A 17,452-nucleotide genomic window follows, 5' to 3' on the forward strand; every position below is an offset into this window, starting at 1 on the left:
CAACTTTCTTTCATTCAGTTAATATTCCCACTGTTGTCTCCAAACAGCATTTTTGAATTTGGCCTTCATTTTCAGCGATGCAATTGACTTTTTAAGGGAATTCAACAGCACATTGTTTTGAGAAATGAAGGACCCTCATATTCTGAACAACAACCCTCCAAAGGATTAATTTAGTAAAATGGAATGTTTGATTTCTGTGTCAACTGAAAATAGTTAAGATCCATTAAAAATTAAAATATTCTACCCAGTTGGCCATTAAACATGTCAATGATCAAGCATGAAAACTACTGGTAAACAGCAGGGAACTAGGAGCCAATTCACACAGAGGTATTTTAACAAGCCCAGAATGACCAACAGAGCAAGGTGGAGGCTGGGAGTGAGAAGAGAGCCCCTGGTGGCTCAGCCCCTTCTGTGCGTTCACTGGTGGCGGTGCGAAGGAAGGAGAGGAAAGTGATTTATACCTGATAAATGTTTTCTTCCGTTTCGGGATCACGGATTGGCTCGTGTCCAGCCTCAAACACAATGTACTATGACAGCAGCCGCCAGAGAGGAAAAGTTAAGGGGAAAATGAAAGAGGAAAAAAAAAAGCATTTGGAATTCAGGATACAAATTGTAGTAAGCATTAAAGACACAGGCACAAGAGAAAACACCCTGAAGAGACATTACTGACATTCCACGTGGCCTGGCACATTCCTGCCTCTTCTAAGGAAAATTGCCATGGTCCGATGGTCAGCCTTTTAGTCAGGACTGCGTAGGCGCTGCAGACCTTTCTGGAGATATAACCCCTTCCTTCAGTGGCACTGATCTCAGTAGTGTCTGCCTGTGTGGGGACTGCTGTGTGGGGATGATGTCTCCTGGGACCCCAACTTTGCCAGCTCTGGGTTTCAGCGGTCTCTCCCCTTTGCTCCCTAAGGCCCACAGTCCTAAGCCAATCCTGATGTGCTCAGAAGCCGCAAACGCCTTCATCTCATACATATCACCTTACTTTACATTCTCAGTTTTAAATACTGAAGTCAAATTTTCGATATACACATTTCAGACTCTAAAAGACTGGGCCATTTCAAGAAGGACTATGTTCTTCACTCTCCGAGCCCATGAGCCAGGGGCTGAGCTCATACTATAGACGAATCCACACCCCTGGTATTCTAAAGCAAAGCCTGGCATCAAATGCACCTTTGACTTTTATTTACATCCATGTTAGATACTTCTCTTTCAAATGATTCAGATTCAATTAATTTCTTATCTATATTATTTTCTTTTCATCATAGCAGTGGCAGCTTTCGTGTGAAAGTATGCATGCTGTGAAACTACAGAATGCATGTGTGACACACATATATAGAACGCATGTGTGTCCCAGTTAGAAATGTACATTTCAGATTGTCTTTTATGTCCCATAAGTCAAATGTTTGGCTGCTCTCTCTCCTTGGGAATAAGCACAGAGTGGGAGAGGCCTCCTCTCTCATCTGCATCTGTTAAAACAGAGCATATACTTGAACCCAAGGGAAGCCATCTCTACCCACACTTAGGCTGCAACCCTGAAGAAAGTACAGAGAAAGCTACGGGCAGGCACGTCTGGGGGATCTCCTGTTCCCCCACTCACAAAAGCCCCTCTGGCATGAGCCAGGGAGTCAGGGGGGCAGCCTGGACAATCAGGGGCCAGAAAGACTTCTCCTCACAGTCCTTTCCCCAGCTCACAAACCATCCTTTGGATGTGTGTTCAAATGTTGCCAAAATGTCAGGCCCCATCTCTGGTTCTTAACTCACTGAAGCCACCTCATTATTCAGTCTCTCTAATGAACTCAGAATATTCAAGGGACTCTTGCAAACATTCAGCTCTAGGATCAAACTTATACAGATTGCTGAGAAGGCTGAAGCAGGGGCAAGAAGGGAGAAGCCTATTTCTAAATCCCATGCTACTGATGCCGGCCAAACTTCTGTTAGTTTTTATGGAAATTTGCTCCTGGAGGGCTTGGCAGGCCTCATCCTCAGAAATAATCTTGGTCCTTCTCCAGGCTCTGCAGCCAGTGGAAACAAAATGCCTATACCACAGGCCCAGGCCTTTCCTGACCCTCAACCCCGACTAGTTTCCAAAATTACCTGGTATACAGGATCTTCAACGTCCTCTTCCAGAATTGTCTACAGCAGAGTGAGGGAAGGGAGGATGAAAAGCAGAGGATATAAAGCGAGAGATGTGAGACTGTATTCAGAAATTACAGGACAGTGAAGAAACCAGCTCTGGGTAGGACAGGCTGGTGGGTCATTAAGGCAGAAAATTGGCAGAAAAAAAAATGAAAACTCTTGTAGCCGCCCCACCCCGACTGTTAACAAGAAGCAAATGCAATTGACTTTCCTTAGATCTCCTCCCCTGAAATCTTCCCCAGTTTTAAGACTTCACTTTCTCTCATATGTCTAGAATCTCAGAGAATAGGGATCATTTCTAATGGCATGCTTTCGGTGCCTGTAATTTACACAGGAACCTTTCATCTTTGTTTATTTCTACTTGGCAGCAGGAGGAGAAGCCTTGACTGTCAGTTTTCATATCTGTTTATTTTAAGCCCCTGCTGTCTCCAGTACCAGGATAAATTCACAGGTATACCTGATACACAGCTTGTTCGCACTGCTTATCCTTTTGTGCCTTTTTTTCCAATTCTTCTCTTTGCTTCAATTCATAAATAAGTTGAAAGAGATCTCTCAAGTCCAGAATAACAGGTTCAGCCTGGAGTAAAAGGTGGTAAAGCACATGAATAAGAGGATGGTTACTGAGCTGCAGTGACCAATTTTTGTTTTTGCTGGCTACAACCCGCAGCCCTTCCTTTTTCTATTAAACTGAAAGCATTCTATCTTTAATTAATTCTACCTTGTTATATTGGTTTAGCAAATTGCATCTAGGCTAAAGTTCATTTCTTCAACTAATTATATTTGCAAATTCATAATAATCATAAGCATAAAAGGCACTGCTTTTATTTATTAGTAATTTCGAATACAATAAAATTAGGGTAGGCCTTATGCAAAACAGCTATTTGTTTTCTCTTATTTTCTTTTTAAATGAGGCTAGCAACACAAGGAAACTTATTTGTATAGTGTGCCTCCATCCAGCTTAATCAGAAAGGAAAATAATTAGTCATTACGAAATACCCATTAGAAAAAGCAACACCACCACAACTGGATGGGCGTGAGCCTGTTTCTTTGCTCTGAGGCTGTTTATCTTTTCTAGATGGGAAGCTTAGTGTCAGCATCGCTGAGTCACATGTCACAATGGGCCCCCGAAGACTAATGGTGTGACTGTGTTATCCCAGAAAAGGTACAAGGAAAAGCATCCTCCTTGGAAGGGGGCTACTCACCGCCTGGGCTGTTTTTATGGCCACAAATCTGTGATTCCCTTCCTTCCCGCAAACGTATCCGAAGGCCCGGTGATCTGTGATGTCCTTTGCAATGTAGGAAATTTCGTGAACAGCATGATGATGCTGAAGGGCCTGTGAGAGACAAAAAGAAGAGCCTATTTCAGGGGACTTTCCCTCCGAGCTGTTGATCAATAAGAGATGTGTTTCCGCTACGTATGAACAAGCCCAGAGGGCTTTGGAAAAGCTGTTTGGTCCAGATGGAAGGAAAAAAAGAGCTGTGCCTGCCCTTGAGAAATGGAGGCTTCCTTCCATGGTCTTGATGCTGTGACCAGAGAGATAAACAGGACAGTTCAGATGCTGAGTGAGCATCTGTGATGGTGGCTCTTTCTTCTGCTTGCCGAGCCCAGTCAGCCTCACTCAGCGGTATAGGCTCCTTCTACATCTTTCCTCATGCCACAGCCCAGTCTAAGTTCTGCACTGATACCTAGTACACTCACATAACCAGGGCCTTTGCTTGTCCTGCTGGACAGCGTACACTGTACCATGACCAGGGGTGCCCTCTGCATTCAGAGAACCACAGATGTGCATGGTCATGACAATTTTCCAACAGGTGGCAGTGATAAGACTGACTTGAGGATCAAACACCCTTCTTTGTTTTGTCCCAGGTCACCAATTGGGTTAGACCCACACCTCTGAGGTTTTTTGTGTGCTGGTCCCCTTGTCTGCAAGACCTGTTCTTTTACCCACCTGCCTGAATTCTATTCCTCTTGAAAAGCCTATTTGAAATCACATCACCTTGTGAAATCCCCTGAACAAGGCTTGCCCTTTCTTTCCCTGCAGAGGAGATTCCTCCCTCTTCTGTGTTTCCCAGAACTTCAGTCTAGCGATACTGGAACTCCCAAAGGATTCCTCACACACAGCTCCCTGGGCTCCTGCTTTCATAGATCTTCCTTCTCTGATATACTTTCCTAAATCCTGGTCTTCCCCACCTGACTCTGTCTTCATCTTCGTCATCCTAGTACCGAGTGCTGTGCCTGACCCATAGTTGTTGAACTAAATTGGGACTGCTGATCAGTAATTCAAACATCATTTGAAACTGACCTTCCTGCCCTTGTTAACTAAACTTCAACAAGCAATATCCACCATCCTGTTAAACAATGGTGATCTTTACGGTCATTTTTCTAGATTAAATGTACCTAAAATAATCCTCATTAAACAGTACTCTGTAAAGGTTTATATATGTATCTAGGCATTATATGGAAAAGGTGATGGCACCCCACTCCAGTACTCTTGCCTGGAAAATCCCATGGATGGAGGAGCCTGGAAGGTTTCAGTCCATGGGGTTGCTGAGGGTCGGACACAACTGAGCGACTTCACTTTCATTTTTCACTTTCATGCATTGGAGAAGGAAATGGCAACCCACTCCAGTGATCTTGCCTGGAGAATCCCAGGAACGGGGGAGCCTGGTGGGCTGTCGTCTGTGGGGTCGCACAGAGTCAGACATGACTGCAGCGGCTTAGCAGCAGCAGCAGACATTATATGATGTGTTTCAAGTCCTTACAAAGGACTTTTTCATTATACTGGGTGCTAAGAAGCTTGAATTCTAGCCACTATATGTGAACACAAGGCACTCACTGTATCTCTCTGGATCTCTGTTTATTCCTCTATTAAAGGAGAACTTTGAACCAGATCAATGGCTCTTAACCCAAAGTCCTGGATCTATAGGGATCATTAAAAATAATGAAAAGAGGTCCCAGGCAATTTTCAACATTTCAAAAAGCTAAACAGAAATTTATAATTATTCCTAATAAGATGACTTCTTTTATTGTGCACACAAATAAAAATGCTGAGTTTATTTAGAATTATATCTGGTTACTGTTGTACCCCTTAGCTCACCTTGGAGCAGATCCTCTTTGGCAATCAGTGATGGATTCAAATAATCCAAATCGGAAAGTAAATGAGTATAAATGCATTTTACTGAACAAAGTCTCCTATGTTACTGAATCTGAAGGGAAGGAGAAATTTAACACGAGAAGAATTTCATTATGAAAATATTAAGAACCACTGAAGTAGACTTTCTCCCAGGTCTCCTTCCATCTTCCCAGATCCTTTAGTCATCTAGATCTCACATCACACAGCCAGCCTCTCAGGACAGTGGCGCCTGCCTCTTATGATGACCATTACTTAAGTTCTGGATTGCTGGCCCTGACCTTCAAAAATGTCCATTCCCGGCCTGTTGCCATCTTTTCAGGCTTCTGACCTTAGGAATCATTTCTGCAGTAGAATTTGCTGCTGCAGCTTTACCTTCCAGAGGCCAGCCATTCGCTCACCTCTTTCTCACTCTTAAGATGCTTCCTGTGGGTTTCATGCCTGTCTAGGTTGCCCAGTGTCAACTACACATGATGCATGGAGGGTGGTATCACTGCTTGGTCACCCTAGCCCCTTAAATGGCCATAAGACAACTTTATAATTTTAGTGGATTTTGACACAAAGTTGGGGAAGAAGCAAGTGTTTATTAGTACAATGACCAGGATCCATTTGTTCCTGCTTTCTTAAGAGGGCATATTTATTTAGCAGGGAAAAACTGCTCAGAGAGCAGTAGCTTTTCCATGGTGTTAATGATGTAAAATTGATGAGATTTATACTCATGAAACAAGGCGGTATTGATTTAGAGGCTTTTGTGAGCTTGAATGGGACACAGAAGAGAAAAGTGAGAGACAAAGGCAACCTCCTTCTCTTTCTTTCCTGCAAGTATTTCTTTCTCTGCATAATACAGTGAATGTTATCCACGTATCCTATTAAACCAAAGTTTGACGACAGCACTTTATTGATTGCCAAGTGGAATATTGCTCTAAAATTAAACTGCGATTAGAAGTCTTCCTGGTGGAATTAGATTCGGAGATGATTGTGCAATGGTAAAATATCACCTACTATGCAAGACAGCAGATGGAGATGTTTTAATTTATCTGTGAATCCTCATTAAGTGTTTTAAAGTCAAAACATTTTTAATGCCTGATGATACCTAATATTTCCTCACAAAGTGTAGCTGTGTGTGCACATGAAGGGCTTAAAAATATTGTAACATTATCTTTTCCCATAGTTAATTTTATGATGTGTTAAAAAGGATTGCTCTGAAATTGGCTCAATCATTTGGAAACGAACAGTCAGATAGGGATTATGTCTCTACTTTCTCCAACCTTAACCATGCAAACGTCATAAAGATCCTTGGAAATACAAATATATTAGAATCCTTCTAATCCCACATTATCACATTCATCTTGGCAACTCAGAGGACATTGCAAATACTTGCTCTGTGAGCCTCCAAATTGCTCCATGTCTTCAAGCAGGTTTTATCAGCACAAATCAAAGGCAGGTGGAGCCAGAGGAAATGTAAACATCATATAGTTTAACTGTGAGTTCATTCATGAAAGGACTGAGGGCCAGAAGGTGTCTGGCTGGACCAATACTTAATCCAGGCCCCACTCTCCCTACTCATAATGGAAAAGCATTGAATAAAGGAAACAAGGTCATTTAGAATCAAGGTCTCCTTTCCTTAGATTCTTGGCTCCCTAGATCAACAACAAAACCATGATCCCTGATAAGCTAGGATGAGGAAGGGAAACTGAGGAAGGAGGTCAAACTGAGGATGTTCTGGATTCCAGCAGATTACTAAGGTCAGAAAGGGTCACCAGTCAGAAGGTCTGGGGTCAAGGCCAGCTATTAGGATCTCAGAGAAAAAGGTCAAGACCACCTGGTCTGGAGGAGCACTTTCAGGGGCTTGCCACCTGCAGTATCTGCTGAGCAGCCAAGGCCAGAAAGGGGAGGTGAAGTCCTTGGTAACAGAAAAAACAAAAGACCATTTCATCCCAAGAGTGTTTCTGTGCGGAGTTTCAAGGCATCACGTGTTTTTCTGGAGATGCAGAGAATACTAGGCCAGAGGGATAGAGTGGAAGAAAGGCAGGTTTTGGTTGACCTTCTTCCACCCTTCCTTTGGAAAAGAGTTTTTGTCTTGGAAAAACATAATCTAGGTATTAGTGACTTAGCCATGTCCAACTCTTTGCAACCTCATGGACTGTAGCCTTCCAGGCTCCTCTGTCCATGGGATTCTCCAGGCAAGAATACTGGAGTGGGTAGCCATTTTCTTTCTCCAGGGGATCTTCCCAACCCAGGTATCAAACAAGGGTCTCCTGCATTGCAGGCAGATTCTTTACCATCTGAGCCACCAGGGAAGCCCAATCTAGGTATTAAAGCACTGCCAAAAAATCAAAGCAGATAATTTGATTTTAAAAAGAGAGTCTTCCAGAACACCCAATTTTTCTGCTACTGCTTCATTTACTCCTCCTATTCTGAACCCTCTCATTGTAGATGAAATTGTTGCTACAGAATTCCAAGGCCAATTCAGAGATCGGCCTTGCCAACCCAGTCTGACTTTCCTCCCAGGAGTAAAAATAATCTGAAGGGGTCATCATCCCCCTTTGGGTTCTGGACTTTCCCACCTCTGTGCGATTATGTAAATTGTTTTCTCTGCTGACTGCCTCTTCTTACCCTAACCATGCTTCATCAACTCTACCTAACTATAGTATACCTATGCTTCAAGGCCTAGCTCCAACATCATGCTCATCTAGGGACCTTCCTCAACTCCCCTATTCCCTGTAATAATAATTCCCAACTCTAGAATTCATTGGGTTGTACTTTTTTCCTTCTATCTGGGATGCGCCAACCTTCTTAGTTTTGTTACACATTTGTCCATGCATATAGTTATTCACACTGTATAACTGTATTACTGAGTGCCTAATACATTCTAGGTCTCATTCTAAGTGCTACATCTGCCCAAATGACTAAAACATGGTCCCTTCCTCAAGACCCTTGCAGTCTCAAAGAACAGGCAGGCAAAGAACCTAACAATCACAATGTAATAAGGCAAACTTGATATTAAAGGTGTTGTAAAGGAGCAGAGGAGAAATGGGCAGGAGCATCAGGGAAGATTTGACAAAGGAGCTGACCTTGGACTCAGTCTCCAAGGATAAAGGGGAAATCCTCAGAAAACCAGAGAAAGGGCATTCTAGGCAGAAAGAATGAAGCAGGCAGATGCCTCTAGGTCCTGAAAACAAAACATCTGGAGAACATCTGTGCACATGTTTTCTCTCTACTTTGGGATGTTAACTCTTCAAAAAAAAAAAAAAAAGATAATGTCAGGTTCTCCTCAGCCTTATCCTAGGTCCTAATAATGTTCCTTTTGAACAAGTGCTAAGTAAGGTTTCCCTGGTGGCTCAGATGGTAAAGCGTTTGCCTACAATGCGGGAGACCCGGGTTCAATCCCTGGGTTGGGAAGATCTCCTGGAGAAGGAAATGGCAACCTACTCCAGTATTCTTGCCTGGAAAATCCCATGGATGGTGGAACCTGGTAGGCTACAGTCCATGGGGTCACAAAGAGTTGGACACGACTGAGCAACTTCATAAGTAAGGTTTTATGAATTAAAAGGAACAAAGGGACTTCCCTGGTAGCTCAGTGGATAAGAATCTGCCTGCCAACACATGGGAAATGGGTTTGATTCCTGATCTGGGAAGATTCCACACGCCTGTGCCCCAGAACTACTGAGTCAGCACTCTAGGGCCCGTGAGCTGCATCTACTGAAGCTCGGGTGCCTAGAGCCTGCATTCTGCAACACGAGAAGCCACTGCAGTGAAAAGCCTGCACACCACAACAGGGTAGTCCCCCGCTTGCTGCAATTAGAGAAAGCCTGCGCAAGAAAGCAAGGACGGCCCAACACAGCCAAGAATAAATAAATAAATAATTCATTAAAAAAAAAGAGAAAGGGGGAGCCAAGCTACCCAAAGACATACAGTGCTCAAGGTAGTCACTCAATACATGCTCAGTGACTAAATCTGGTTAATTCATGATGTTTCACATAGGAGTTATTCTGTAAACAGAGGGTTCCTTCTCTGATTACCATTTTTTTTCTTAGCATTTCCATGAGCCATTTACCAATGTTTAAATGAAGTATCAAATTGTTTGCAGGGTTATTGTCTGACAGAATAAATTACAGAGAAGACTTAATTTGTAGTATGGTTCAATACAGCCAATTAAATACAGTATGGATTAGAAAGTCATCTGCTCAGACTTTACCATTAGCTTTTTTTAAAGAATAAATTCTAGCCTATTTAGCCTTCATATTATTATTGTGTGTGGGTATATGCGTGTATGAGAGGGTGTGGTTTCCCGAGGCTATACTATTCACAGGAAAAATACCCACCAGGATTCAAGTGAGTTAACAAAAAAGCAAAACAAAAAACCAGATATGCAGATAGACACAGAATAAAAATAGATACATGAAAAATACACTACTTCACACTACAGGCAATTACAGTAGTTAAAATCTCACTAGACAAAGAGAGGCCCAGGCTCATTATAAAGGCCTTTCTCTTTTTCAACATATTTTTGGATGCATTTGCTACATGGCAGTGCCAGCAAGGCTGGGAGGCAACCTCTGTACCAGCCCCCAGGCACCCCATCATCTGAGGCTCAATGGAACAGGTCAGAGTGAATTTTTCTCTAAGTTCCCATCCTGAAATCTTCTAGAATGTTTTACTCAAGGACAAGACCAGATTTCCAAAGATCCCAGACTCTAGCTAAAGAGGTAGCATGCTAACAGAGGAAAGAATGTTAACACTGGCGCCAGAGAGAGCATAATTCAAATCCAAGCTGTATCATTGACTGCATAGCTTTGGGAATGTCTAACTTTCTGAGCCCTCTCTTTTTATATTATACAAAGAATGATACAGAACCCAACAAGTTGTTGAAAATATTAAATTGATTCAAATAAAATATACCAGATACAAGTGAGATGCCACTTTTCTCCACAAGAATGAAAAAAAAAAAAACGTAATACTCAATGTTAACACAAGTGTGGGGAAACAGATACTTTCTTGGGCTACTGGATTTCTATGATATACGTATTAATACAATGGGACAAACAGTGCCTCTCTCATGGTCCTGTTAGAAAGACTGATGAGTTAGTCTGGTACACGTAAAGGGCTTGGCGCAGTGCAAGGCACATATTGCAAGGGCTTTGTAAATGTTGGCCATTATGGTTATTTTTGTTACTTGTGGGAGTGTGATTTGGTGCAACTTTTCTGAAGGGCAGACTGGCTATCTCAAAGCATTAAAGACATGCATAAATTTTGACCTTATGATTCTTCTTGTAGGGATTCGGGTATCTATAAATAATGTAAGATGTGGTAAAAGACTTAGATATGAGATATTCCCTGCAGTGTTTAGAAGAGTGAAAAGTTAGAAATGTCTGAAGTGTTGAGCATTAACTGACTGGCTGAAGTAACTGCATTTTGCTATAAGATGAAATAATATGCAGCTAGCCAAAAATCATCTTGGGAATGTATGTACTTTTTGCTGTGGAAATATATTTAAAACATCCTAATGAATGAAAAATAGCATATCACCAAATAGTATGCTCAATATAATCCTGTTTCTGAAAAGAGTATGATTCTCCATATACGTATGTGTATAAAAAGTCTGGAAGTACATCCAACAAAATCTTAATAGGAGTTTTTCCTTTGAATGGTGAATTTACTAGTGATTAAAAAAACTGGACGTTTGTTCACTTATACTATTTTTTTTGCAAAAAAGTATTCTAATTTTTACAAGTTACATAAAAATACTAAGCTTCCTGGACTTTACCACATGGTACAATTCTTTAGTTTGCCATGATGTATATATGGATATAAGGCCTCCCTGGTGGCTCAGGGTAAGGAATCCACCTGCAATGCAGGAGGCTCAGGTTTGATCTTTGGGTTGGGAAGATCCCGTGGAGTAGGTAATGGCAACCCACTCCAGTATTCTTGACTAGGAAATCCCATGGACAGAGGAGCCTGGTCCACGCAGTTGCAACAAGAGTCAAACAAGACAGAGTAACTAAACAACGATACAAAGATATGTGTATTTCCGCTCCAGAGTGGTAGCAACAATATTTTTCTCATCTTTATCCCCAAATCAGGTAAAGTATCTGATACATAGTAAGGATTTAGTACTTACATATTTTTATCATAGAAAAACATACACAACTTTAATTTACATTTTAACCATTATTAAGTGCATGGTTCTCTGACATTAAGTACATTCACACTGCTCTGCAACTCTCACCGCCATCCATTTCCCAAAGTGACCATCAGTATCATGAAACACTAACTTCTCATTCTTACAGCCAACCTGGAAACCACATTCTACTTTCTGTTGCTATGACTTCGTCAGTACCTATTTTTAAATGAATAATTTGAATGAATGAATCTGTCAGCAAAATCCTGAGACCAAGTCTGTCCCTGAACCCCACCCCCCACACACACAACCCTACTGGCTCTACTTCTGTTTCTCTAACACTTTATTTTCTCAGCTGTTAAAATAAGGAGGTCGAATTCAATAAATACTCATGTCCTTTTCTGCTCTTGACACTTCTTCTGAAACTTTATAACAAGACAACAGTTATAAAAGACAGCTTCTTCTCAGTAACTCTTTGAACATATGTTTATGAAAACAGAGCTCTGCAACCATGTGAGTAAAGTTCTTGCCTAAAAATAGGGAGATGAACTAGTTAACTCGCGGAAAGCATTCCCAACCTATGATTTAGGCTTAAATTTGTCTAACAGGCAAAGTGGAGCCAGGTGTGCTGAATCAATTAGCAATCACCACAGTGACAAGGAAGCAGATTTCTGCTCAGGAGAAATAAAAACCACCTTCCACAGGAAACCAGCTTCTGCATGAAGTACTGGTTTCCTAACACTGGGTTCAAACAATATCCAACATCCCATGACCCAGGATGTGCCATCACATAGTCACGGTTGGTGGAAAGGTAGACTGGCTATCCTCTCACATTCAGTTCACATTCATGCCTAAAAGCCCATCGGTACTAGGATACACTGGGCCCTGGAAATATGGAGATGAAGAAGATGCAGTCTGTACTCTCAAAAGCACAGTAAGTGTGCATGTGTAAGTCAGGGTGCTCCTCTTTTGCTTCACTCTTTGAGTACTCTGCATATTGTGTTGTCCTTCCCCATTTCAAAAAAAGCATGTCATGTGATGAAAGGATTTGGATCTCATCTATGTGGCCATGGGCAAGTCACCTTACCTCACTGAGCCTCAGTTGCTTCATCTGTACAATGGGAATGATCCCTTCCTCAAAGGAATGTGAAGAAGATCACTTAATGTGTCTAGCAGGGTGTCTGGTAGACAGTAAGGTTTTCATACTTTGGATCTTTCCCCAGACAACTGAGTTTAAGATCTAATGGCTATGTGACACAGTGTTCAGTCACCAAGCATGTTTCCCACAGGTTAGGCCTTCCTTAGAGCTCCCTGGATAATAGTCTTGGAATAACCAGAGGATGGTGAGAAAATCTGGGAAATCAGGTCATCAGGAAGGAGAGAAGAGCTGAGAGAGAGAGAGAGCATCACACTTTATGATGCCATCGAACAGGCTGGATCCTACTATCCTGGGAAATTTAACCCCGCAGTTTCTAGTTACATAATCAGTGAATTCCTTTCATTGCTTAAGACTGAGGTGAGTTTCATGTTACTTGCAATGAAAAGATTTCTGAATCAGTGATCATCATTATCCCCATCTTAGACCAAAGGAAACAGGCTTAGCAAGAAGTGACTTGCCCAGGGAGTATCAGGCTAACAGGAAATTTTAGCAAATCTCATTGTCACTCAAATCTATGCCTGGTTTATTGCTAGCAGTAATTCATGTTGGAATTTCAATTTTGAAAGTGCTTTGGTTATACTTTAGGATAAATATATATACAAATACATTGTTATTAGAAAGCAAACTTTTCAGTGAAAGAAAAATTAGATCTACACATAGACTTTAAGAAATAAGCCAATAATTGTAATTTGAATTAGGAATATCAATATGAGCTCATCATTTAAAAACTGTATTCTTAGCACTGTTTGCAGAAAGGGACTAGAAGCATGAGACCCCAGGAGCAATGAGCACACCAAATGCAGCTGCTTATTAGTTAGATATCCATTTATCTATTGATCTCTTAACCTATCTAAAGAGAAGGAGAATCAGGTAAAGCAAATATGGCAAAAGGTGAAATTTTCTGTGTGTTTGAACATTTTCATAATAATACATTAGGAAAAAAAAATCTCAACATGCTCCTTTCTCTATCTCCCATTCCCTTTTCCTCTCTCTGAGAACAGGAGAAATCAAGGCAGTGAACACTTCAATGACTTAATTGAAAGTAGGCTGCAGACAAAAGTCCTTTGTCAAGTCCACCTCAGGCAGCCATTGGTCCAAAACACAAGGGGTCCTTGAGTGCATTCAGAAGAGCTCCGTACAGAGCCGCCAGTTCCCTTTGTTCCTTTGCGCTTTCCCAAGGCCAGCATAAATAAACATCAGCCAGTGGTGGTTCTATTTGCAACAATATTTGTAAAAGTTCAGGATGAATAAATATGGGAACAATTTATACTTTCAAAACTCTGGATGGGAAAATAGCCCGAACTTGGAAGATTCTCCAAATATTCATACAGATTCAGATTTAATTTTCACTATATATTTTAAATATATAATGGCATAGACCGTCCCTCACAGTAGTCGTCCAGAGAATGACCGCTATGTGTTGGGCATCATGCCAGGTACTCTACGTATGTAATCCTCATTTATTTCACTCAACCAACAGTTTTACATGTTATTTCCCCTCCTTTTACTGTTGAGGTAAGTGAGACACAGAGAGGCTGAGGAACTCACTTCAGGTCACACTGTTGATAAGGTAGACCCTGGATTGATGCCAGGTATGGCTGGTAGCCTCTGTGCCCTTGAATACAGTATTCAATGTATTTTAACTGCCTCTACTCTCGTTCTCCTAAAATTCGTGTTTTTATTTCTGTCTCTTTCTGCATGAAGGATCCTAATAACCATTGTAGGTGTTTAGTAATGTAACCAATGATTTCAACATTTCAGCTTATGGTGTAAAATTATTGTAGCAAGTAGGCAAATGAGTGTGAATGAATAGAAATGAAACAGCATGTTTTGCCACAAGTCACTGCAGAAACGAGGTCATTATATTTAATGGAAAATTACTTTTTGTGTTGTAACCAGCCTGAAATTAACCTCTGCCTTGGTCACAAAGAAGTCTTGCATGCCAGACAGAAACTTACAAGAAAGTGATGTAACTAAAATGCAGCCAATGGAAAGAACGCTGTATTAGGAGTGAGCAGGCTGGTGTTTTCATTTATATTAACAGATTGAGGTGAATAGCAGGTGGTGGTGGTGGTGAATATGGCTTCTAAGATCCATTTTAGTTAGATACTTGGATGTTGAAGAAACACATGCCTTTGGATAGACACAGACCAGCACTTGAAATTCAAATCTATTCTGTACAACTTATGCTACCTTGGGCAAATCACCTAGCTTCTCTGAACTTTAATATCTTCACCTGTAAGTCCATTTGTTTGGGGGGAAACTAAGTAAGATCCTTGTACCCTGCCTGGCACGCTTAATAAATGGTAGTTCAAAGATTCTATTCTGTAAATTGTCTGTCATCATTATGTGTTTAATTTAACCTCCCCAAACTCTTTAAGTTGAAGTCCTAAATTTCAGGACTTTAGAATATGACCTTATCTGGAAATACAGTAGACCTTTAAACAACAGGGGGATTAGGGACACTATGCCCCACTCTTCCCCTACCCTGTGTGGTAGAAAGTCCATGTATAACTTTAGAGTCAGCCCTCTGTATACACAATTCTGCATCCAACCATACACTGTGTGTACTGGAATATGTATCTATTGCATAAGTCTGCATATAAGTGGACCTGTGCAGTTCAAACCCATGTTATTAAAGGGTCAACTAAAGAGTGACATGACTGAAGTGACTTCGCACAGAATAATGGTGGTGGTTGGTGGTTTAGTTGCTAAATCATGTCTGACTCTTTGCAACGCTATGGACTGCAGCCCACCAGCCTCCTCTGTTCATGGGATTTCCCAAGCAAGAATATTGGAGTGGGTTGTCATTTCCTTCTCCAGGGGATCTTCCAGACCCAGGATCAAACTCTCCTGTCTTGTGTTTCCTGCTTGGTAGGCAGATTCTTTACCACTGTGCCATGTGCTAGAATAGGGTATGCCTCTAATCCAATATGACTAAGGCCCTTATAACAATTAAAAAAAATAAAATAAATGTAGACACGGACACATGGACTGATTGCCTTTCAAACATGAAGGCGCAGATCCGTATGTGTCTAAAAGCTAAGGAATACCCAAGACTGCCAACAAACCACCAGACACCAGAAGACTGGCGCAGACCCTCCCTCACAGTGGTCAGAAGGACTCAACCTTGCCTAAACTTGATCACGGACTTTTAGCCTCTACAACTATGAGACGGTAAACTTCTGTTTAACCCCCTGGATTGTCATACTTTGTTACGGCAGCTCCAGGAGAGAAACACAGCAATCGCCTTAATTTTATCTCCAGATCCCTTTGTTTGATGAGTTTACCAAAAGAATACCATAGTGAAACAATAAAATCGTTGGTTTCTAGCCCCATCTCTGCTCCCTCAATGATATTCAACTTTCCCATCTGTAAAATGAGGGGCAAGATGGGCCCCTACCAGCTTTGCTCTGCTTGTCAATGCAGGACAGCAAAGCCTTTAGTTTTCCTATTTCTGCCAGACCTGGCGACTTGACTCAGAAGCTGAGTGTGGTGCAGTGCCATGCAATTTATAATGGTGTCTATCCAATTAGTTCCCATTTAGTGCTGTGCAGCGCTTCCCTGAATAAACACCACCGAACCACTGAGGTGGTGGGCTGAGCTGAGTACCAGGATCAATTGTTTCTTTTACACTAATTGGCCCCATGATTTGTTAGGCTGCTGCCTTGGAAAATGAACTGTCAGGAAAAGAAATTAGCACAAAATTGCCCCTTTCGTTGAAAAGCACCAAACACCATCCTGTAGCTGTGTCCTCCAACTCACCTCAGGGTCTCAGGGGCAAAACCGCTGTGAAGTAATACCTTCCAACCCTCGGCTCCATCATTTTCTGGTTAGAGATGAGAAAGCGGAGGCTCACAGGGGCCCAGGGGTCCCCAACCTCCGGGATCTAACGCCTGATGATCTGGGGAGGAGCTGATGTAATAATGTAAGAAATAAAATGCACAATAAGCGTAATGTGCTTGAATCATACCAAGACCACCCCCCACCCCAGGTCCATGGAAAAACTGCCTAACATGAAACTGGTCTCCAGTGCCAAAAAGGCTGGGGACCGCTCCCTGGTAAGCCACTTGTACAGTCAACATCCAGTCAATGGCGAGATTCAGAGCTGGTGCTGAAAGTAGGTGTGATGGCAGCAAACCCCACGCCCATCCTGTCACATCAGAGTGCCTCCTGTAGGGCAGCAATCGCAGGTTCTGCCTAGCTCTCTACTCTCTCATCCTCACATCTCCTCCTTCTGGCCTCTGTCTCTACCGGACTCAGAGAGAGCGGCACTCAAGTGAGGACAGCTATCAGGAGGCTTGGCGTGGTCACTCCGCACTGCTGGACCAGCTCTGACTTATTTCCACAACTCAGCTCCAGTAACGGAGCATCCCCCTTGACTCTGTGGCAGGCACTGTGCTGGGAATACAGGGCAGAATCCTGGCCCTGGGGAATCCCCTATCTCTGGGAAGATGCGGCGTTCGGTGCCTTTGTTTAATGGTTCCAAAGAAACCCACTCTCTTTCTTCCTAATACCTAGCACAGTCTGTAGTTATCCCTTCATGGGCATGATCACCTGGTTACTGTCTGTATCTTCCATTAGTCTGTGAAGACTAGGGAAGCAGTCCTCATGTCAGGCCCTGGTCATCTCTGCATCCCCAACACACTCACTGACTGACACTTAGTGAGGCCCCGTCACAGTTTTTTGAGTGAATAAGAGAATATTATGTTCATGCCATAATAAAGGAGAAGGCAATGGCACCCCACTCCAGTACTCTTGCCTGGAAAATCCCGTGGACGGAGGAACCTGGTGGGGCTGCAGTCCATGGGGTCGCTAAGAGTCGGACACAACTGAGCAACTTCCCTTTCACTTTTCACTTTCATGCATTGGGGAAGGAAATGGCAACCTGCTCCAGTGTTC

General features: G+C 42.3%; 1 protein-coding gene across 1 annotated transcript in view; it reads right to left on the reverse strand.

Moving 5' to 3' along the window:
- DAB1 (Dab, reelin signal transducer, homolog 1 (Drosophila)) overlaps positions 1-17,452 on the reverse strand; it is a 451,043-nt gene that overhangs the window by 56,218 nt on the left and 377,373 nt on the right. The window contains exons 5-8 of the mRNA XM_010855870.1: positions 3,342-3,473; positions 2,597-2,716; positions 2,098-2,136; positions 462-527 (exon numbers count right to left, since the gene is read on the reverse strand). Of these exons, the coding sequence (XP_010854172.1) occupies positions 462-527; positions 2,098-2,136; positions 2,597-2,716; positions 3,342-3,473 (357 nt within the window). The remainder of the gene's footprint in view (positions 1-461; positions 528-2,097; positions 2,137-2,596; positions 2,717-3,341; positions 3,474-17,452) is intronic.

This window comes from Bison bison, unplaced genomic scaffold, assembly GCF_000754665.1.
Source record: "Bison bison bison isolate TAMUID 2011002044 unplaced genomic scaffold, Bison_UMD1.0 scf7180017864369, whole genome shotgun sequence".
Classification (NCBI taxonomy): Eukaryota; Metazoa; Chordata; class Mammalia; order Artiodactyla; family Bovidae; genus Bison; species Bison bison.